The sequence below is a fragment of the Scyliorhinus canicula genome, chromosome 3 (assembly GCF_902713615.1).
Source record: "Scyliorhinus canicula chromosome 3, sScyCan1.1, whole genome shotgun sequence".
In the NCBI taxonomy this organism is placed as follows: domain Eukaryota; kingdom Metazoa; phylum Chordata; class Chondrichthyes; order Carcharhiniformes; family Scyliorhinidae; genus Scyliorhinus; species Scyliorhinus canicula.
In genome coordinates, this window is record NC_052148.1 from 262,275,036 (window position 1) to 262,299,343 (window position 24,308).

Below are 24,308 nucleotides of genomic sequence, written 5' to 3' on the forward strand. Positions count from 1 at the left end.
GGAAATTATACTGGGAAAGGTTGACCAAAAGTGTCACAATACAAGATATAGGGCTGGATTCTCCGTCACCAGTAGCTGAGTTCCCGAATTGGTGGAGAATCAGCGCTGGGGAGAAAATGGGAGCAGCACCTCTTCCGATGCTCCAGTCCCCCGCTGGCAGCAGCGTCAGGGTTTGGTTTGCGGCCCACCCAACGAAGTCCCTCAAAAGTCATTCTTTACCATGCTGGGTAAACCACACCGAATCGGACTCCACTTTTGTACAGGGCGGCCTTGGCTTTACTGAATGGAAGCCCTCTTCTTCGCCAGCTCTGGTCCCGCATCCTGGTAAAACATGATGGCATGGCCTTCCCATTTAAAATAGTGACGTTCCCTCACCCATCCCAGAACCCACTCTTTCTCTTTGAAGCTATGAAACTTTAATATTATCACACACGATGGATCCTCAGGACGAGGCCTCTGCCAGAGTGAAAGGTGGGCCTGATCCAACTCGGGCGGGAACGTGAATCCACCCACCTCCCACCATCTTCCCAAACATCTGGGATGTGGAGATGCCGGCGTTGGACTGGGGTGAGCACAGTAAGAAGTCTTACAACACCAGGTTAAAGTCCAACAGGTTTGTTAAGTCTGGATCTGTAAAGACTTAATTACCTGCAAATGCTTGTATTCTAAGCATTGTCTTGCATCTTTGAATTTGTCTGTATATATGTTTCTGGAACCTACCTCTTCATTCACCTGAGGAAGGAGCAGTGCTCCGAAAGCTAGTGTTTGAAACAAACCTGTTGGACTTTAACCTGTTGTTGTAAAACATCTGGGCAAAGTACTCCGTGGACGTCGGGCATTCCATTCCCCTCCGACAGCCCCATGATTTGAATGTTTTGCCTCCTGTCTCGATTCTCTAAATCATTCACCTTGGCCTTCAGCAACTTGTTCGTCTCTGCCCCCAGAGACATCTCCATTTCCAGTGAGGCAATCTGATCACTGTGTGCCATAGGGGCCATTTTCATGTCTTTTATCGTGGCTCCATGGGCCTTCACAGTTTCGTTGGTCTTCTCCAAAACCGCTCAGATGGGGGTCAAGGCCGCCTCCATCAATTTCTGGAGTTCCTCCGACAAACCCCGTCAGTGCTTATCAAATTCGGTCATCAAGGTTCTTGAAAGCACCTCGGCCGTTAGTGGAGTGGCCGGAGCCCCAACGGCTACCTCCGCCATCTTTTCTGCCGACGAGCTCTGAGAGGCCTCTGATTCAGGCGCAAACTTCCCCTGTCTGCTTTTTCCCCTGGTTTTTCTGGGTAATTTCACCCATATAGGATCCTTATCCCATTAATTCTATGGGTTTCCAAAAGAAAATACCCCTTTTTAACGGCAAAAAGTGCAGTACACTAGCAGGACATACCTTCGAACGTCTTTCCCCTTTTGTGTGTAATTGTGGGAGGCTCAGTTATGGTGGGGATTCTGCTGAGGGGCATTGTTATGGCAGGGTCTCTAAAGAGGGGCACTGTTGTGGGGCAACTCTGTTGTGGGGGGTCTCTCTTATGGGTAGAAATCTGGTGGGGGCCTCTCTTATGGGGTCTCTGGTGAGGGGGCCACTGGGGAGGGGGGGGCAGGTCACCCTTGTACTGTTGGGGGGGGGGGGGTGTTGATGACCCAGCAAATCCCGTTGTGATGTAGGGGGAATTGCATTGTTTGGGGGGGGGGGGGGGGCTAGCTGCCAGACCTCACTATCAGTCCCCCTGCTCAAAAGACGGCCCGATAGCAGGATTTGCGTCGGAATCATTCACCGTGCAAAGGTTTGAATGACGAGGGATAGTGAATCACGTTGGATTCCTGCTCCCAGCGGGAGTGCAAATCAGAGGTGACTCATCTCCGGCGGGAATTCATCGTCTCCCAAACGGAGAATTCAGATCTGAGGGGGTTTAAACCCGAGAGATGTGGGGCAGAATTCTCTGCAAGGCCCGACGCCGTCATGAAACCCGGCGAGGGTTCACGACGGCGTTGGAGGCCGCTCCTGGCCCCCATATTCTCCTCTTTCTCCCCCCCCCCCCCCCCCCCCCCCCCCCCCCGCCACCCGGGGGGGCTAGGAGGGCCGTGCCTTAAATCTCGGCCGCTGGGAATTACGCAGCCGGCGCGCCTAATGATGTCAGCCGCGCATGCGCAGGTTGGCCGGCTCCAACCCGTGCATGCGCGGCTGACGTCACGACGGATGACGGCTCAAACCCGCGCATGCGCGGTTGCCGTCTTCCCCTCCGCTGCCCCGCAAGACGTGGCGGCTTGACCTTGCGGGGCGGCGGAGGGGAAAGAGTGCGTCCCCTTGAGACGCCGGTCCGACGATCGGTGGGCACCGATCGCGGGCCAGTCCCCTCCCGAGCACGGCCGTGGTGCTCAATTTCCCCCCTCCGCCCCCACAAGCCACAAAACAGCTGTTAGCGCCATGTTCACGCCGGCAGCGACCAGGTGTGGTTGCCGCCGGCGTGAACCGGTCGGGAACGGCAGGCCACTCGGCCCATCCGGGTCGGAAAATCGCGTGAAGAACGGCGGCCCGCAATTCTCTGAACAGCTTGTCGCAAAACGCGGCACGCCATTTTGGGGGGGAGAATCGCGGGGGGTGCCAGAGCGGCCCTCCCGCAATTCTCCCACCTGGCGTGGGAGCGGAGAATCACGCCCGTGGTTTTCACTTTATTGGAATTTACAGGTGTCACTGTCTCTGCCTGAGGCAGAAGGTGTAGGTAACAGGTGAGTTTTAACACCATGATTCTTTTCTCTGCCTGGACTGCCTTCTGGCTTCCAGTCGAGGGGGTCTCTGGTGGTGCTGGGGGGCTCTGTTGGGGGTCTGGTGGCAATGGGGTGGGCAGGATTTGCATTGTGGTGAGGAGGGGGGCCCTCTGATCGACTTTGGGGGAACCCTTCTTCAAGACTTACCCCTTAGCCCATCTTGAGGTCCACCGTGCCAGGGCCTCGCTGGGAAATACCTGCCCCAATCCACTGCCACACGAATTCCGGTCCAGAGGGCCAGAGAATCACCGAGGCGTGGAGAATCCGGTGCCCAGCCCGTTAATAGAATGCAAATGGGTCAGTGTAGAAAGAGGCAGGTTAATGTTGCAGGCTGATGATCTATCATCAACTGAGGGCACGGCCACCAATGGTGGGGCTGCTTAATTGGCCAAAATCAGAGGAGCACAGGTACCTGGGAGCGTTGTGGCGTTGCAGAGATTACAGAGATAGGAAAGGACGAGACCATGGTGGGACTTGAAAACAAGGATGGCAGTTTTAAAATCATGACGCTGCTTGATCAGGAGCCAGTGTAGGTCAGTGAGCAGAGTGGCAGGTGAACGGGACTTGGTGCGAGTTAAGGAACATGAACATGAAACACGGGTGGTTCCCCATTTCTATCGCTAGGGCTGCTTGCACCTGTTCCAAGGTTCCCGTCCAAAGGAATGCCAAACAAGTTGACTGGCTCCAAAAGCTAGTTGATGAAGTTGTTGCTTTAAATGTTGTTGTCAATAGATACCTTTCCATGTGAGGAAATACTGGAGACATCCTGGCATGCCTTTTGGAATTGCTTTGAGGTGGATTCTGAGTGCAATGTGGGAACTGGGCGGTGGTGCTGACCTGCACCTCCTTGGGTACAAACAAAGTAGAAAGGGATTACCCCTTCGCTTAATGACTGCTAATACCTTTTTAAAAAATGCTCTTAGTCAAAAACATAAACAGTTTTACCGTTTGTTTTTAACAAAACATGGCAGATATTAGAGAAAGTCTCAAAGCGATTTTGCTGGAATCTCAAAGCTTCTTGAAGTGAAAGATTAAGACAAAGATCAGTTTGCTTATTACCTGAAGGCGAAAAGAAGTGTATAAGGATGAGCAATAAACCGAGCTCACTGTAAAATGGTGCTACCAGCCCACAGCATTACTACAGGAAAGTGAGCAAATGATGCCAAACAGGCTTAGTAAGATGTCAGGTCACAGTAGTTGCGTTTCTTTTCAGAAGAGAGTTGACCTTCGGGTAAGTCAATCTTGAACTCTACTGCAGTAATTTTACACAGCTTATCCCGAGTGTTGTCCACCATTCAACTTCTCGACCTGGGAGTTTCTTCCTTTGGGCGTAACGCCGATGCTGGAGCCCAAAACTTGCACCCAACGTTGCCCTTGTTTTTCTGTGGTCAAGGAACTCTTCAGTGTGGTCTCCTCTTCACTATTATAGTTTCTATTAGCATTCTGCCCAGACTTCAACTTGGCAGAAATCAGCATAAACAATTGGGGCCCAGGGAAGCAGAAAACCACACACTGCATTCTTCTTATTTGGGTCTCATATTTAAGTTTCAACTCATTGAACTATCATTCACGCAGATAAACGCAGCGTGTTTAGGAACTCTCAATCACGGAAGCTTTTCAGTTTTTAATGTGGGTTATCCACATGCCATAAGATTGCATTTACGCAAAACTGGAAGTACACAACAAGCCGCAGGAAGATTTTTTTTAAAAATTGTGATTTTAAAAAAACTACTGTGCCTGAAATTGTATTCCCCCCCGCTCCCCACTTCAATCCACCTTTCCCGCCCCACTGGCCCTGACTATACTCAGAGAGAATTGTCATATTTGAGAGTTGGGAGCATGCCTTCCCCTGGCCCTGACATGGGGAGAGATGCAGCTGAGAGCGTTGAGACATAATGATGATGGCCAAGTGATTGTAGAAGCCTGACTCACTGGACTGTGAGGGGACACTAGAACTAACAGAGTCAATGAGGAGACAAACAAACCCCATGCATGGTCCAGACTCTGCATGGGGAACCCAAGCTCTTATTGCCATCATGCCATCACACTCACAGCACCTAGGTTGCCTGAACTTGCACTGTGCCTTTAAACCCAGCAGGGGGTCGGTGTTGCAAACCACCCCCTTTACCATGACTGTCCCACCTTCTGTCAGAGTGCCATCCAACGAATCGGTAGTGCTGACGAGCTTCGCTCTGCCCAGATCAGGAGCCCCTCGACCCCAGATATCTGCCAGCATTGTTAGAGAGGTCTTGTTCAGCTGTCATCCGCTCATCCAGATAGTTACCCATTTTCCCCCGAGAGGGTCCTCAGTGTTGAAACCCTGTTCTTTACTATTTAATTATTGGCAGTTGCCTCTGGGGTGCTGACGCACCTAGACTACAGGCATGCTGTTCAGGCAGGTTGCAGGACATCCAGTCCGCAAATCATCCTCTCAGACAGGCCACCTGATCTTTCAAGGAGGCACTTCAGAGTTCCAGGAGCGTCAAGTGCTCTCACAACTAACAAGGATTATCCCTCCTTTGAGATAGCCTTCAGAATTCAAGCTAGACGTTGATCACAGTCAAAGGGGTGTGAAATGGAACGTGAACACCCAAGTGCAAAGGTAGAAAAGAAGGCGGACTGCAACATTGAAACCACAGATCCTATTGGAACCTCAAGGGGTTGAAATGGATTTTCAGGAAACAAGCTGCAGTATAGCTCTGTCCTGGGAGATTTTAGGAGGACAGACAGGCTGCAGCTGTGGCTGGCCCTGTTATGAGTCTCCTCAATATTTTATAGACGTCTTGAATCCCTCGTAGGCAAACCCCAACCCCTGCCCAAGGGCAACCCCCGACCTTGAAGGGCACCCCCACAGCACTGGGCCATCAGCACTGGGCTACAGTGCCCTTTAACTGAATGCAGGTGAATAGAGAGCTCTACTCACCTCCTTGCTCCACCTTGGTGACCATGGCCCTGGTCCCTATTTTTGTAGTGGGGAACTATACCACGCCTGTGGGGGGCATCACCCAGAACTGCTTAAAGACACTGATCATATCCCAGGTTCTGCCTGATGGTATGAACCACACAGTGAACCTCGGCAATGAGATTGCAGCATTTCACCTTTTCATACGACCTTGGAGCAAAATTTGTTGCAGTTTTTGGCCCCTTGTGATTAAGTCCCACTCTGGAGAGTCACTGGCTGCCAAGATGCTCCAAGGAGACACCGATGGCCACACCAAAAGAAGAGCGTTCATAACCCAATCAGTGCAAGTTACATAAGGCAATTCAACGTTGACCACTCCGAATTAGCCGTGTTGCTATATATTATAATATATTCCTACCTTTCAACCATGGGCAATCTCAGTGATTTATGGAATTGGGAAATTCAAACCAGTTCTATTGGCAGAGATACAAAATCCTGTGTGAAGCCAGGCTCGGGTGTGAATACAGAGAATACAATGCCCATTGGACCATCGGCCACTGATCCTGACACAGTTTATGGGTCGGCTGTTCAACGTGAAGATAGCGGGTGTCTGTCTCACTCGGCGACTTGTGAAGTACACCATCATAGACAGATGTTAGGCAAAGTTTTTCCAGGTCAAGGGCAGAGCTGGAGCCAGGCTTCCTGAGGAAACTGTCGGTGCAGTAGCTGCCTTTATAAAAGCACTACATTTAACAAGGCAAAAACTGTTTTTGCTCTTCAGGACTTCAGTCATGACACCATTTCACGCCCCCCACCCCATCCCCCAGCCTGCACCCCAAAGTGGGCCTCTCTTTCATCTGTGGTCAGTATTCCTGATCCTTCCACCATATCTTTGTTGGATTGGATTCGTTTATTGTCACATGTACCGAGGTACTGTGAAAAGTATTGTTCTGCATACAGTTCAGACAGATCGCCCCGTACATGAAAAGAAAGTACATAGGCCAAACATAAAATACACAATGTAAATACATAGACTCAGACATCAGGTGAAGCATACAGGGGAGCAGTATCACTCAGTAGAGAAGATGTGTGATCAGTCCAAAAAGAGGGTCGTTTGGGAGGCGAGTAACCGCGGGGAAGAAGCTGTTTATGAACCTGTTAGTGCGTGCCCTCAGATTTTTGTATCTCGTTCCCGATGGAAGAGTGAATAAGCTGGGTGGGAGGGGTCTTTGATTATGCTGCCCGCTTGCCCAAGGCAGCAGGTGGCCCCAGGCAGTGGGCCGAGCAGTTGCCATGCCAGGCTGTGATGCAGCCAGATAGGAAGCTGTCACCTTCAGGCTGCGGGCACTGAAGTCCACAACACATGGAATCCACATTGCCTATTACGTAATTGGCTTTATTTGGGGTGGGTAGGGGCTATTCTGGATTCTGAAACGTTTTGGTGAAATGCAGCATTTTGGCCACATGGCACAATATCCTGCCTCTCTGATTCCCTCTCTTCACAGTTACTGTGAGAGAGGGCCAGAGGACTGCATAGCTTCAGTCCAATATTTTCTATGAAATGAAATGAAAATCACTTATTGTCACAAGTAGGCTTCAAATGAAGTTACTGTGAAAAGCCCCTAGTCGCCACATTCCGGGCACCTGTTCGGGGAGGCTGGTACGGGAATTGAACCGTGCTGCTGGCCTGCCTTGGTCTGCTTTAAAAGCCAACTCTTTAGCTCTGTGCTAAACCAGCCTTTCTAACTAACCTCTATCTCTACTCAAATCCTCAGTTCCAAATGGAGAGATGTAACATCTTTGGCCATATTCAATCACTGGCTGAATTATTACAGTTCCTATTAAAACTAATCTTTCAGAACGTGTGCCATTGAGATCAAATTAACCTTTAAGCATCAAAAACAATAATTAACTTATAGGTCCTTCAGAGCTCACTTGTGACCTTGGACACTGTGTAAATGCCTCAGTTAGAAATCTAGCTACTGGAGTCGTATAAATGTTTACAGTCTGAAATCTCTCTCCACACCATTTTAATTTAATTTCAAGTCTGCCAAAAATGTCAGTCAGCAGCAAATCCTTGCTGTTACATTTCCAAAGTAAGCATCGTGCTGAGGGTATTCCTTTAGTGGAAGTTAAGTTTTGCAAATTGAATCATTCATCTCCATGAGTCCCCATTTGCAATGCGGGAGAATGCTAAATGTAGGAATCCAACATGCTGCTGTAATTATTTCAGCGCACGTGCTGTGTTCAAACAAAATGTGGTTCTGGGCTGGTTCCTTCCGTTTTGATCTGTGGACAATTTTACGTTCGTTCAATCCTCACAAATGTCTGTCACTTTAAATCCGACTTGTCAGTGTAACGGAATGAAGGGGAGTTTCCGCATAAAGGCTGTTTGGAGAACTCGTGTTTTGCTGATCTCTGTGTCGAGCCCTTCACTGGTAGAAACGCGCACCCCGTTCCGTATTGCAGACTTCATTCTTCTCTTCAGTCCTTTGTGCAGTAAACCCCCTTTCACATCTGCAGCACATTTGGATATTTTGTCTTTGATGTTGAGCAGAATGCCGTTTGTTAACCGTTGGAGTGAGACGTTTTATGGCGTCGGAAGCCAAATATTGAAAGCTTATTTTTGAACACAATCTGAAATATGTCCTGCATTAAGGGCCTTTTCTGAGTGTGGCAGGAGGGTTCTGAGTTTGCACTCTGTTCACTTTTGGGGCAGTAGGAAGCAGATGAAAATGTTGTAAAATCTTTGCCCACGGTGCAGGATTATAACAGGACCCTAAAGTTGCCAGAGTGACCCAATATGTTTTACCCAGGCTTTGAGACAATTATTGCACACCTGAGGGCCAGTAACATTATGGTTTAGCCCAAGGATCAATGTCACTATGCATTGTATTACAACTTGGGACTGTCATTTCGAAACTGGATCCTTTCTGACCTACGTATGCTCATGTCTCTTGCGTACACTATACCATGAGTAAAGTATGGTGTTGGCTGCTGATATATTCTCAGCAGTGATGAACAATAATCATTATTTTTCTACATGGTGGCTGGTAGAGGGCAGCACGGTGGCGCAGTGGGTTAGCACTGCTGTCTCACGGCGCCGAGGTCCCGGGTTCGATCCCAGCCCGGGTCACTATCCGTGTGGAGTTTGCGCATTCTCCCCGTGTCTGCGTGGGCCTCACCTCCACAACCCAAAGATGTGCAGGGAAGGTGGATTGGCCACTCTAAATTGCCCCTTAATTGGAAAAAAAAAATTAAAAATAAGAAAGATTTCAGCGGTTTAAGACAGTGCATGTGTTTGGGCAAATATGCTGGTCACTTGCAGAGCAATTTCCCACGTAAGTGCTTTTTATATTTTTACACATTGTTTCGGATTGGTGTGAAGCCTGATAGGTTTTGAGACCAGAGGCTTTCCATTGCCCTTGAAATGCACGTCAAAATGCAACTATCTCCTGGAAAATCTCTGGGGATGCAAGAGGAAATTGAATGTTACCTCATACCAATGGTGGAGAAGTTTGGTTTCATTAAGTCTGTGAGCTGTGTCGCAACGCAAGTATCAAAAATAACGTTCAGTGGAAATTGAGTTTCCCCCTTGCGTGGCTCCATGGAGGGGAAAGGACTAGAACACACAGATTTTCAATTGCCCTTGACTTATACGATTCTGTAAAAGGTGTAGGTGAGACCAGCTTGGAAGTGATATGGGTCCTATCGCCCCACAGAGGAACGGTGGTTAGCACTGCTGTCTCACAGCGCCAGGGACCCGGGTTCGATTCCCGCTTTGGGTCTGTCTGTGTGGAGTTTGTACGTTCTCCCCGTGTCTGCGTGGGTTTCCTCCGGGTGCTCAGGGTTCCTCCCGCAGTCCAAAGATGTGCAGGTTAGGTGGATTGGCTGTGCTAAATTAGCCCTTAGTTTTCAAAAGGTTGGGTGGGGTTATTAGGTTGCAGGGATGGGGTAGGTTGTGGGCCTGGTGGGTGCTCCTTGAGAGAGTCGGTGCAGACTCAATGGGCCGGATGGCCTCCTGTAGTGATTCTATGAGAAATAAACATGAGGAGTCAGAGGATAGGATGGCAGCTTGCTAACTTGCTGCATGAGCATGTTTAGAATTAATGATCTTCAAATGTATAGTGATGTGCAGTGCGGTGATTCTGATTCACGTTTGAGATTCAATTGTGCGGAATCGATATTTGCTGAATATTAACTGTTGACGAGCCCCAGTCTGTGTTTGCAGGACCCCCAAAAAAAGTAAATCATTTCATTTTATTCAAAGAACAGCCTACATTTTAGAATTTTTTTTTCGAAAATATTTTAATGAGGCATTTATAATTTTAACCATTTTCCACATCAAATGTCATCACAAACACAACAATAATACATTTTGAATTTTCAACAAATATAATTAATCAGCAAACGCTCCATTTGGAGCTCTCATGTTGATATCTTCTGCTTAAAGTTCACGTCACTGCATTCCTCCATAGAAGGTTTAGCAAACAGACCCACAGGCTTGGTTTGCCAGTCTGTTTGTCAAACAGAATGCTTTTAAGTGGTGCTGAGTGGTCCCGTGACACACTCATTGGACCATGGGGAGAGATTATGTGTTCCATCACCACCTGACCTGATATATGGTGGGGAGAATAAAATTGTGCAAATCCGCAGTCGCCTGTTTAATTGGGACTGCCGGAATCATCAACCAACCCGTGGATGATCAGCCTTACAGTGAAATCTACAGTAGGGCTGATAGTCATCACCACGGCTGAAAGTCTGCAACAACCTGCGTTGCATCCATTTCCTCTTCCTGTCAGCTCTTATTTCCTAAGAAATGGTCTCAGCTTTAATTGTAATTATTTTCTTATCGTTCGCCCTGTACAATGAAGTTCTCAGCTATTTGCTTCTCACTGCTCAGCCCTGGCTCACGTTGGTATCGCTTTCACTTCTGGTGCAGAGGTCTGTGGACTCGAGCCCCGCGCCAGAGACTGGCCGCATTCTCTAAGCTACCTCTCCTGTGCAGAACCGAGGGAGTGCTGCACTGTTGCAGGTGCCGCCCTTTGTGCAAGATGGTAAATGGAGGCCCCTGCTGCCTGCGCTGGTAAATGTAAAGATCCCGTGGAAAAGCAAAGGGATTTGTACTGATGTCTAAATAATCCTTATTCCTGAACTGACATCTCCAAAAAAAGCAAATTATATCGTCATTTACCTAACTGCTGTTTGTGGGAGCTTGCTGTGCACAGTTTGTCTATTTGCCTGCCTGTGAGCCTGGCTGCACTTCATTGCCTGTGAAGCATGTTGGAACATCCAAAGGACATGAAAGGTGCAATATAAATGCAAGATTTTTTATTTTAGTGTGTGTGGGAAGCGCTAACACTAAGGTAAATTGGCGGTAATAGCTTGCTGTGGGTAGGATATCAATGTCACGATATAAATGCAAGTTCCCTTGTGCCTTACTGAACTAGCATCGTGCACTGTTCAAATTCCAGTTGCTCTGTCTTCAGGGGTGAGCACAAAAATAGCCTGTGACAAAAACGCGAGAGGAAGAACTGCAGTTAAATATGATGGCTGTGATTCTAAAGTGACATTCGGTGGAAGCATTAACCAGCAGCAGGTGATGTGGCTGCTTCGGAACATCCACCCCTTGAAGCAGAGGGAGGTACGAGACGAGAGAGAGAGAGAGGGATGGGCAGTGGAGTTAGATTTGGATTGCTCTCGCAAAGAACTGGTTCACTCATGGCAGATAGACTGACTGGCTGTGCCATAAACTTCCATTGGTCTGTGGTGGCGACACTGTACATGTCCAAGAATCTTCCATGGCTAATGTTTAGTCTATTATAAACAAAGGCATCTGTCAGCGTAAGCAGTTAGGGGAGGCCTGACAATGCGGTATTGTAATTTAAGAAAAACTCAAATGCACTGTGCTAGCAACAGCTCTGACTAAGGTTTTATAGTTTGCACCCATTGTATGCTGGCAAGTTAGTGGCATTGTGAAGTATGAAAGCTTGGTTTTACTACCATGTCCTTCTAAAGGAGAACAATATGAGAACTTTCTTTGTTCATCCCCCCCCCCCCCCCCCCCCCCCCCCACACTGAACACCATCATTACACTCATTGGAACCACCCACAGTCCCGAAAGACGTCTTAATAACCTTTTATTGTCACAAGTTTGAAGTTACTGTGAAAAGCCCCAAATCGCCACATTCCGGCGCCTGTTCGGGTAAGCTGGTACGGGAATTGAACCCGTGCTGCTGGCCTTGTTCTGCATCACGAACCAGCTGTTTAGCCCACTAAGCTAAACCAGCCGGTGAATTGGACATTCTGAATTCCCCCTCCGTGTACCCGAACAGGCGCCGGAGTGTGGCAACTAGGAGCTTTTCACAGTAACTTCATTGCAGTGTTAATGTCAGCCTACTTGTGACAATAAAGATTATTATTATTATCATTTTGACTTGTTGCTTTAGTGACACAGCGGCTCGTTTTGTGTCTCCTCTCAGCATTTATCTTAAATCCATGTTGCTGCATTGTTCGGCTTCTCTCAACTGCTTATGCTTAAGTATTTCTCATTAACCAAACATTAGCCATTCCAGTTTCTTGGATAAATGCGCTGCAGTAATCACCAGAGGTTTATAGCCCAGAAGGAGCCCTCTCAGTCCATCATCTTTCCATTGACTTCAATGTCCCTTTCCACAATGCAAAGGGTGCCTTGAGCTGAAGTGGGCAAGGAAGCTGAGGGAAACAGTCTGCTCCGCAGGCCATGGAGTTTGCCTGCTCCAAATGCACGCTTGATTCTGGCTTCTGTCAAAGGAGCTTGATTAACGTGCATTCCATTCACTTTGTGTGTTTAACATAATGTCACCCTGAATTAAAGAGCATTGATAACAGAATTGTTAAGATAGTTCAAGTGTTTCATTATAAACAAATGACCCTGGAGAACTCCAGGCCGTATTGGGTCTAAGGGCGGACATTTCAGTCAACAAATTTCATAGCTCCATACACACGCTACAAAAACATTAACCTTTTTATTTGCTGCTGTATTGTTTGAGGATCAAGGAAGATGAAGAATATAAGAAATTGGGGCAGACGTAGGTCATGACAACCCCTTGAACCTGCTTCAGCATTCAGTAAGATCATGGCTGACCTTTGAGCTCACCTCTGCTTTCCCGCCTGAACCCGGCACCCCTTGATTAATTTAGAGTCTAAAAACTATTGATCTCATCCTCGAATGTACTCAACGACTGAGCGTTTACAGCTCTTTGTGGTGGAGAATTCCAAAGATTCACAACACTTTGAGTGAAGAAATTTCCCCTGACCTCAGTCCTAAAGGGTAGGCCGCTTATCCTGAGATTGTGGCCCCTGGTTCTCGTCTCTCCAGCCAAAGGGGAAATAGCACCTCAGAGACCATCCTGGTAATTCCTCTTAGAATCTGCTAGGATTCAATAAGATCACCATTCATTTTTCTAAACTCCCCTCCATATGTCGGGCCAGATGGTGACTGAACCCATAATCTCTCCCCCTGGTCCTGATTGGACAGCCCTCTCACCCAGGAATCAATCTAGTGAACCTTTGTTGCATCCTAACTGACGAGCATAAACTCCCTTGGCTACAGAACTGTAGATCGTACTGCAGATGTGACCTCCCAATTGTACTCCAAATCCCTTGCAATAAAGACCAACATCCTGGTTGCTAATTCCTCGCTGTGCCTGCGTTCTAACTTTCCGTGTTTGAAGAAGATCCGTTTAGACCAACCTCTTCATTGTTGTACATGTGTGCAATGGTTTTTTTAAGTTGCAGGAAAGATATTAGTGCAATATCAATCTGTGATATTACTACATAAGAAATAAGCTCAGCACAAAATTGATTGGATGGAACCCAATCTGTTTGACCTATTGTTGAACTTTCTACAGATTTGGGAAGTGCTCAGTAATTTTGTTCTTTAACTGAGAGGACCTCAAGCTCAGGTTCAACTTGAACGCATTCACTGCATTGATCATGTGTGACGAGTCTCTGGTCATCGTCCCCCTGCAGTTCGCGATTCAGCTCATTCAATTTTGCACTTACGTCCGTAAGAAACGCCAATCCTAGCAACCACGCATTATCTGACAGCTCACTGTCTACCTCATTTCTGGATTTAAGGAAGGTGACAATTTCAAGGAGCAGGTCTAAAAAAGCTCCAGAGGACTTTTCCTCGACTTAACGCCACCTCACATCTGCATGAAGGACTAGTTCACCATAGGTGGCATCAAGCTCCTCGAGTAACCAATTTGAGCAAGTGATGTTGCAGAGCTCCGGCATGAATTGAGTTGGCGATCTTGACAATAACTGTCATTACGTGAGAAAAGTCAATAACCTTGCTCACCAGCACTTGCTGGTGGATAGCACAGTGGCAATGGACAAAGGAGGAGATTTCAGGATCATTTCTGCAAAGTGCAACAAAGCCTACATTGACACCCAGCATTGACGTGATTGACGAGGAATTAGGAACCATCGACTGTGATGAAGCTAGTTCTTCATCGGGCTGTTTTCTCAGTCACGTACCTTTTGAATTTGTTTCAGACATCCTCACCTCTGAGAGGCAAAAGAGTGAGAGAGTCTGCCTTTGTTATTGAGTCTGTGAATGACATGCGAACGAACTCAATCAACTGGGCCGTAACCGTCATGTCTACAGATTCATCAAACTGCAGTGAGGAACAGTCATAGTCTGATAAGTCTTGATGTATTTGCTGAGACATGTCTTCGGACAACAATTCCACCCTTCTGGCTACTGTTAAGGTGCCAGGTGGCAGGCTCTTGATAGCTGTCAATAATTTCAGCTTTGTTTTTCAAGTCTTTGAACAAAGTTTCAGCAGCAACCGTCGTACCCTCCTTGATAACTTTGCCATCGGTGATTGGTTTCTTATGTTTCGCCAGCAGATATCTAATGCAAAAAGATGCCTCTTTGCTCGCTTTGCCTTCAGACAAAGATTTTGGGAATAATGACTTTGAGCCTTTAAAATTCCATTTAACTCCCCAACTTTCTTGGTCTGAATCACACTGTTTATAGGGAAATTGTCTTTAAATTTTGCGTGCATTGTCCTATGATGCTGTTCCAAATTACCTCGTACTCACGGCTGCACTCTGTTGACAAATGAGATAAATGGTCTTGCCTTTGACATTCGTTGAAAGAAATTGGTTTTCCCATTCCTGGTGGAAATGGTGTTTTTTGGAAGTCCCTCCTCGCTCATCATTGTGTCTACCAACATCTTGTTCCAAATTTTGGGGCCTGCAAGAATCTTGTTGCCCGTGTCCCACAGAATTTTGGTGCAGTTCAGCATGCAATGAGCTGGTTCGCCCGCCATTCCGAGAATCCTGAGTCTCGAGTAATTTGCTGCGGTTCGGCAGGCAAGAACAATCGATTATTCGAGACTGATAACTATTTGTGACCACTGCTCTACAGCTTCCACAGATTCACTACCCTCTGAGAGAAGAAATTCCTCCTCATTTCTGTCTCTCATGGCATTGGTGACCCATTTACTCTGTCCTAGACTCTCCCACCAGAGGAAACAACCCCTCAGCATCTAGCCCGTCAAGCCCCTTGAAAATTTTATCGGCGGGATTCTCCGATTTTGTTTGTGGCGGGACCCGTTATGATTGAGAAGGAAGAATTTGGCATTACAGCCAAAACTCTATTCTCTTTCAGGGTCAGCAGAAAATGCCAGCCTCGAACAAGGACGGAATAGTTCAGCCTATATGTCTCAATAAGGTCACCTCCCAACCTAATCAACCACTCTTCTTAAAATCCCTTCATACTTGTGATCAACCTAGTGAACCTTCTCTGGACTGCCTATAATGCCAGTATATCCTTCCTTAGATAAGGGGACCACAATTGTTCACCGTATTCTATTATTTTAACCCTTTATTCCCTGTTTGTATAACCACCCGACTGACCTATTTTTAACTGTTAACCACAAATCAGGAGCAGCTCCCACAAACCAGGAGCAGCTCCCAGGAAATTCATCCAGGGTCCCAGCTTGAATCATTAACCACACATATCTATTTAATACCATGAAGCTGCGGGCAAAACCAATGCTTTGATTTTGTTAATAATGCCAGTAATGTTCACAAATAGAATTGAGAAATCTTAATCGTTGGGGAAATAACGTTGTACGGTGCAGCCAATGAGGGTTTGAGTTGTCACGGAGAGGAGAATGGATGATGCATACTCATTTAATGTTGCAGATTCCCAGCTTTCCTTGCCTGCAATGGTTATTTGCAGCTCAGCCGTGTGCCAGTTTATAGAACCTGTCAACCTGTTTAATGTCAGGGTGTTTTTTTTTAATTCCTGCACTGCGTTAATCTTGTACTCGGGTCCCCAATCATTCCAGACCCATCGGTGTTTGGAAAGAGTCTATTTCTACCCTCTTTCTCGTATCTGTTCATCATTTTAAACAGATCATCCCTTAAATCTCTCAATGAAAACTGCTCCAGTTATTGCCTAGCGAGGTGGAGGATTTGGCATTACCTTGTATCTGGCGGCTACCGTCTTGAGCGGGCGGTGAGCTGGAGATATTTCCGGCCTCCGTCTTAGTTTGATTCTTTTGTAGACATAGCATTTGCACTGCAGAAGGAGGCTATTTGATTCCACACCAGAGCCCACACTTCCACCCTATCCCCACAACCCAGTAACCTCACCGAACTATTTTGAACACGATGGGCAATTTATCATGGCCAATCCACCTAACCTGCACATCTCTGGACTGTGGGAGGAAACCGGAGCTCCCGGAGGAAACCCACCCAGACACTGGGAGAACGTACAGACTCTGCACAGACAATGACCCAAGCCGGGAATTGAACCTGGAGCTGTGAAGCAACTGTGCTAACCACTGTGCTACCATGCTAACTCAGTGCCAAATAGAGTGCTAACAAAGCGGTGAGGCGATCGTGATTTGTGGCCCGGAAAGGGGTCATTCAGCCCATCAGCTCTGTACCAGCTCCTCGCAGAGCGGCCCTGTCAGTCCCATGTCCCTGCTTGTTCCTAGTAGTCTTGCAAGTTCATTTCTGTCAAGTGCCCGTCCCGATTTCCTTTTGAAATAATTTCCAATACCCTCAAGATGGGCACGAGAGCTATGATGAAAATAGATCATTGGAAAAGACATAGAGTCAAGCTCCAAGCTGGTAACTGGTTCAGTCACGCGGAGAGCTCGAGGAAGACCTTCCTGTTAAAAGAGATCTGTGACATACTCCGGCATGAGGTGTTGCATAAACCTGTGCCAAGGGAGACATTAGAAACTGGGACACTCTCACCAAAATGAGGCAGAATTCTATGCAGCATAGGTCCTCAGCTGGGCAATACTTCTGTCAGGGCAAGGAGGGGGGTGGGAGGAGAGGCCTCAGCATGGTACTCTTCCAGGTGAGCACTGATAATGACTTCAGAACACATATGTAGAATGGTGCAGAATTTGACATGATATCTCCTATTATCCCATTGAAAGGACATTGAAGGGGTTTGAGAGGCTGGACACGGAGACTGTTTCCGTCTGTCGGGGAATCTCAGGCTGAGGGGGCCGACCATTCAGGACTCCAATGAGGAGAAATTACTTTGCACAAAGGGTTGTGAATCTTTGGAATTCTCTGCCCTGTGCATTGTGGCTGCTCCATCGTCGAGTATATTTAAAGCTGGTGTTGTATTGCGCGGCAACCGATGAGGCAGTGTTTAATCGCAACAGTGATTTATTTAACTATATACAAATAACCCCAGTACCACTACTTGTTCCCAGGATAACTCTGACCAAACCACAACAGCCAGGTCCAAACCTACACATCTGATAGGCTAACGTTCGTGCGTTCTGCCCACATGGGTTCGGCCTGTCACGTGGTCCGTGAAGTATCGCCCCTTAAAGGGGCCACGCTACCACATTCCTCCCCCCCCCCCCCCCCCCCCCCCCCCCAAGTTCCCTACAGATCCCTGAAATACAAAAGCAGAGAAGCTCTTATTTACAGTTATATACAGCCAAAGAGAATTACAGTGAGGGAGCTCAAAACAAAGTTCATAAGGTGAGGCTCTTCCTAACTCTTGCTGAACTGGCTTTTCCAGATTGGACACATGAGTCTACAGCAAGGGCAGGCAAATTGGTAGAGTCCACAAAAGGAGCAGTACTGACTAGCTCTTCAGCTCCTTCTGTGCGCCCTGATGATTTCTCTTGACAAGATGTCGTGTCTAACATCAGTGTCTCGGCAAGTGATATTCTGGTAGCTGGGTTTGGGTATACCTGCCCCTTTGAGGGGCGACAGCTTCTCTCCTTCTCAAATGGTCAGTGTGTTCTCGCTTCACGGCCCTGTCGGTCTATGATGGAGCATCCACAATGCACAGGGAAGAGAATTCCAAAGATTCACAACCCTTTGTGCAAAGTAATTTCTGCTCATCCTGAATGGTCGGCCCCCTCAGCCTGAGATTCCCCGACAGGCGGAAACAGTCTCCGTGTCCAGCCTTTCAAACCCCTTCAGAATTCTGTCCTTTCAGTGGTCCAGTCTGGCAACAGCTCTACTGGGTAACCATTCTGGACCTCCACCAAAGTTCCCCACATACACTAAATTGTCAGTATAAAACGGCCGGTCCTCCTTGGCTGTATCGGGCTGGCCTTTCTGTGAGGCTTGCTCAGTCTGCACCCTCCCTGACAAATTTGGGAATATGATCCTGAGACGCTTGCTCATTAACAATGTGGCCGAGGTGACCCCAATAGTGGTAGGAGGGTTGGAATTGTACGAGAGCAGCAAGCCTGCTAAATGAAGCAGTAGTGGCAGATTAGTTTGTTTTTTCATTGATGCTTTGTGGGTTGGGACAGCTCTTTTGGCCAGCCCATTAGTGTGAAGTGGATAAAAGCTTTTTATCATCTATATTATGAATGGTTGTGATTAATTGACAGGTTTGAAGAGGTTGCAAGATGAGCAGATTTTTACAGAGGAGATTTTCATAACTTCTTTGTCTATTGTGTCAGTTTCAGGTGCATGTCAAAGACTTGCCAATGGCTCATGGGGTTTGTGCACAGTCGATACTGGAAGAGTGGCTACAAAGGGGGCATGGGAGTTATGGGGGCCTGACAATTCACAGTAAAAGGAGGGGCCCACCCCCCAGACTAAAAATATGGCAGGCAAGAACCTCCTTAACGGAGACACGTTTGTGGAGTCAGCAACGTTCCCAATTCCCATGTCCCGACTCTGTCACGAAAATCCAGCTTTTTGGTCTTTTGTCCAGCAATTTTTATGTTACAAGATTAATGATGCACTTTTCTTTGGGTTGAAATACCTTGTGTTAAGAACATTTGAAGGAGAAGTCTCATTAACAAAGAGAAAGGTAGGCTTTTTTCTTTATCCATTCCCAGGATGGAATTTGTTCCCTGAATCAAGAAGCTTGATCGCTATTGAAGTAAGGAAGTTAAGAGTCAACCCTTTTGAACTAGGACTGGAGGGACAGATATGAGTAACGTATCTCGGCCCTAAGCTGCGAGCTTCTTGTGACATTTATGTAGCTAATGGCTCTGTCTTTCTCCTTCAGTTCACCGCTCACTTAGTGAAGCTGGGTTACCCACGCATCTGCATCTTGGACGGAGGCATCAACAAGATGAAACCGACAGGGCTGCTAATGGTCCCCTCACCTCAGATCTGAATCTTCCTACCGAGGGGCAGACAGAGATGTTTGGACCTGGATGAGAAAACGTCAGCACCAACAGTCAAGGGCAGCACTGGCACTCAAGACTAAAATCGCTCTTTCTGACTCCCTCGCTGTGCGTAACCCCTAACCTGTAATGTGATGACTCAGTCATACGTAAACCCATTGTGACGCCGGTGATCAGCTTCAGGACAGTGTTTTCTGGTGTTTAACACTGTTTGCATTGACATTTACATCTGAGTGTCATTCAGCCATCAGACCTATTGTCAAGCAAATCTTTGAGCGTTTCCACAAAAGTGTGTTATTGATTGTGAAGTGTGATTTTAACGGGATATTCTAACACAATCTTTATTTAAATAGTATACGCCAACAAACACTTTATTGCCTTTTTTCAAATAATTTTTAATGGGGTCGGAAAGAGTATAAAATGTACTCGGGTGAAAATCTATTGTGACCTGTTTACTAACTTAAGTAGGCCCAAAGAACCTTGATAGATCAGTGTCTATAGAAGGAAGTGTAAGTGCATTAGAATTGCCACTATTAATTTAGCGTTTAATAATGGGCCCACCCATACTTCTTAGTGACCAGCTCATCACTGAAGGACTCCACCCTAACTGTGGCCGGAAGTTTTCATTTTGGAGAATGCTGCCCCCTCTCATATTTACACTTTAGCTTTTCGTGATGTTTTTGCCTCCCAGGACTGGAGGCCACTGTTTGTTATGCCTGTTTGTGCTATTTGCTTTAAATGGCATAATAATGTAATGCTTGCAACTATTTGATTTCACCTCTCTAAATACAGTTCCCAAAAATGTCAATGTCTAATAGAGAATCGTTCCGACTACAAGTTGTAAGTGAAGCTACAGTTTGTAATGCCAACTGATGTAGTGTGATGTTTTTATTACTAATGCACTTCTAAAATATGGCAACTGAGATGCCCAAATATTTGCCTCCAGACCACTGATTTTGTTTGAGCAATCATTAACATGAGGAAATATGATAGCAAGGAGCTGTTTTTCCACCCCAAGGGAAAATGCAGAAACTGGAGTGTATTGTTCAGCCCTCGAGCCAATTTCGCCATTCCGTTAGATCACTGCTGCTCCACAGCTCAAGCTCCATGTGCACGGCGGGGGGGGGGACCACTATATTCACTTGGTGACCAATAGAAAATCAGTCAAATTAAACGAAGCTGCTTTATCAAGGCATTTAACTCTTGTTGACCTAATCGTCTGCAAATAATAATAATTATAATCGTTTATTGGCACGAGTAAGCTTCAATTAAGTTACTGTGAAAAGTCCCTAGTCGCCATATTCCGGCGCCTGTTTGGGCAGGCCGGTACGAGAATTGAACCCCCGCTGCTGGCCTTGTTCTGCATTACAAGCCAGCTGTTTAGCCCACTGTGTTAAACCAGCCCCTTAACTAGGATAAAGTTTATTTTTTATAAACATTTTATTGAGGTATTTATGGTTTTATAACAACAACAGAAGAAACAATGTACATACAAATATAAATATGGTGCAAAAGCCGTCTTCCTCCCTCACAGGTCCCACCTTTTCTAACACCCTGTTCTAAGCTAAACTAAACCCCAAACCCCCTCCCCTTTCTGCTGACGGTTAATTTTCCCTGAAGAAATCGACGAATTGCTGCCACCTCTGGCCGAACTCTGACATTGACCCTCTCAGGGGGAACTTGATTTTCCCCAGAGAAAGCTAGCCATGTCAGTAAGCCAGTTCTCCGACTTTGGGGGCTCCAAGCTAATAATATTCGTCAGAGACCATCCTCTATCTCTCCTCCTAACTCATCTTCCCATTTGCGTTTCAGCTCCTCAGTCTGCGTTTCCTCTGACCCCATGAGTTCTTTATAAATGTCCAAAACCCTCCCCTCTCCCACCCATATTCTGGAAGCTACCCTGTCCTGTATCCCCCTTGGTGGTAGGAGCGGGAAGGTTGAAACCTGCCTGCGTAGGAAGTCCCACGCCTTCAGGTACCGAAACTCATCCCCTCCCATCAATTCAAATTTCACCTCCAACTCCCTCAGGCTGGGAAAGCTCCCCTCTATAAACATATTGCCCATCCTCTTGATCCCTGCTCTCTGCCATCTCCGGAACCCTCCATCTAGTCTCCCCGGGGCAAACTGGTGATTATTGCAAATTGGAGACCAGACCCACGCTCCCTCTGCTCCCACATGTCTCATCCACTGCCCCAAGACTCTCACGGCCGCTCCCACTATGGGGTTGGTGGAGTACCGTGCCGGCGGGAACGGTAGAAGTACCACTACCAACGCCCCCAAACTAGTGCCCTTGCATGATGCCCCCTCTACTCGCTCCCACACCGACACCCCCCCCAAACCACCCACTTCCTAATCATGTCTATATTCGCCGCCCAATAATAATTACTAAAGTTCGGTAGCGCCAGCCCGCCCTCACCCCGACTCCGTTCCAGCATCCCCTGTTTTTACTCGCGTCTTACCCGCCCATACAAAGCCAGTGATCACCTTATTGACCCGTTTAAATAGGACCGAGGAATAAAGATGGGGAGGCACTGAATCGTAAACAGGTATCTCGGGTGGACCGTCATTTTCACTGTCTGCACCCCCCAGCTAGTGACAACGGGAGCGTGTCCCACCTTCGGAAATCTCCCTTCATTTGGTCTACTAGTCGGGCCAGATTTAACTTGTGTAGCCGTTCCCATTCCCATGCCACCTGGATGCTCAGATACCTAAAGCTTCCCCCGACCACTCTAAACAGCAGCTCCCCCAATCGCCTTTCCTGCCCCCTTGTCTGGATCACGAACATCTCACTTTTCCCCCATGTTCAATTCATAACCCGAAAACCGGCCAAATTCCCCCAGAATCCTCATAATTTCTTCCATCCCTTCTAGTGGGTCCGAAAGATATAGGAGCAGGTCGTCTGAAAAACAGGTTGTATAGCAAAACTCTGTGTTCCACCCCCTCCTCCCCCCCGCGGACCAGCCCCTTGAGGCTCTCAATGCAATTGCCAGTGGCTCTATGGCCAGTGCAAACAGCAGTGGGGGCATCCCAGTCTAAAATAGTCCGATGTTAACCTGTTCGTCCGTACGCTTGCCACGGGAGCCTGATGCAGCAGCCTGACCCAGTCAATGAAGCCGTCCAAATCCAAACGCCCCAGTACCTCCCACAGATATCCCCATTCCACCCGATCAAATGCCTTCTCTGCGTCCATTGCGACCACAACCTCCACGTCCCGACCCTCTGGGGGCATCATGATCACATTCAGCAACCTTATGTTGGCCGCCAACTGCCTTCCCTTAACAAATCCCGTCTTGTCCTCCCCAATCACGTCCGAAATGCAGTCTTCAATCCTAGAGGATAAGATTCTGGCCAACAATTTGTCGTCTGCATTTAGTATGAGATCGGTCTGTAGGACCTGCATATCTCCGTGTCCTTATCCCGCTTCAGGATCAATGAGATAGTGGCCTGTGACATCGTCGGGAGAAGCCCCCCTCCCTTGCATCATTAAATGTCCTCATCAGCAGTGACCTCAGCATCCCAGAAAACTTTTTATAAAACTCCATGGGGTACCCATCTGGTCCTGGGGCTTTACCCGACTGCATGGCCTTCAGCCCATCTGCTATTTCCTCCAACCTGATCACAGCCCCCAGCCCTTCTACCAACCCCTCGTCCACCTTTGGGAACCTCAGCCCCCCTAAGAATTGCCTCATCCCCTCCGGCCCAGCTGGGGGTTCTGACTCATACAACCTGCTGTAAAACTCCTTAAACGCCTTGTTAACCCCTGCTGAATCACCAACCATGTTCCCATCCCCGTCCCTTACTTTCCCAATCTCCCTGGCTGCCTCCCTCTTTCTAAGCTGCTGCACGAGCATTCTGCACGAGCATTCTGCTGGCCTTCTCCCCATATTCATAGATCGCCCCCCTCGCCTTCCTCAGCTGCTCCACTGCCTTCCCTGTAGTTAACAAGCCAAACTCCGCCTGTATCCTCCGTCATTATAAACCTTGCTTTTGAGGTCTCGGCATAACTCCTGTGGACCTGTAGTATTTCCTTTATCAATTGGTCCATCTCTGCTCTGTGGGCCTGTATCGAGATCAGCTCCCCTTTAACCATGGCCTTCAACGCCTCCCAGACCATTGCAGCCGAGACTTCCCCTGTGTCGTTAACTGCCAGGTACTTCTGGATACATTTCCTCAGCCGCCCACACACTTCCTCATCCGCTAAAGTCCAACATCCAGCCTCCAGTGCTGGCGTTGGCCACCCTCCTTGCTCAACTGTAGGTCAACCCAGTGCGGGGCATGATCCAAGATCGTGATCGCTGAATATACAGTGTCCACTACCCCCGTCAGTAAAGCCCTGTTCAGGATAAAAAAAGTCAATCCGGGATTACACTTAATGCACGTGAGTAGAAGGAGAACTCCACTCTTGGCCGCCCAAATCTCCATGGGTCCACCCCCAATCTGCTCCATAAACCCCTTTAGCTCCTTTGCCATTGCTGGCACCCTGCCTGTCCTTGAGCTTGACCGGTCTAGCCTGGGTCAATGACTGCGTAAAGCCCCCCCACCCCCATGACCAACTTGTGCGAATCCAGGTCCGGGATCTTCCCCAACATCCTCTTTGTAAACTCCACATCATCCCAATTTGGCGCATACACATTCACGAGCACCACCAGCAGCCCCTCCAGCTTCCCACTAACCATAATGTTACGGCCGCCCACATTTGCAACTATTCTTCCCGCCTCGAATGACACTCGCTTGTTAATCAGGATGGCGACCCCTCTAGTCTTAGAGTCCAGCCCCAAGTGAAAAACCTGTCCGACCCATCCCTTCTTTAATCTAATCTGATCAGTTACTCTAAGGTGCATCTCCTGTAACATTGCCACGTCCACCTTCAGTCCCCTCAAATGCGCAAACACACGTGCCCTCTTAACCGGACCATTTAGCCTTCTTACGTTCCATGTGATCAGCCTGGTTGGGGGCTTCTCGCCTCCTCTTCCCTCCCTCCCCCTCCGCCGATCAGCCATC

The 24,308-nt window shown here is 47.8% G+C and overlaps 1 protein-coding gene across 2 annotated transcripts in view; it reads left to right on the plus strand.

Moving 5' to 3' along the window:
• The window catches only part of tbck (TBC1 domain containing kinase), a 224,598-nt gene extending 204,358 nt beyond the window's left edge, over positions 1-20,240 (plus strand). For both annotated transcript variants that reach the window (XM_038792700.1, XM_038792701.1), the window contains exon 26: positions 19,187-20,240. In XM_038792700.1, coding sequence (XP_038648628.1) covers positions 19,187-19,297 — 111 coding nt within the window. In that variant the 3' untranslated portion in view covers positions 19,298-20,240. The remainder of the gene's footprint in view (positions 1-19,186) is intronic.
• The last annotated feature ends 4,068 nt before the right edge of the window (positions 20,241-24,308 follow it).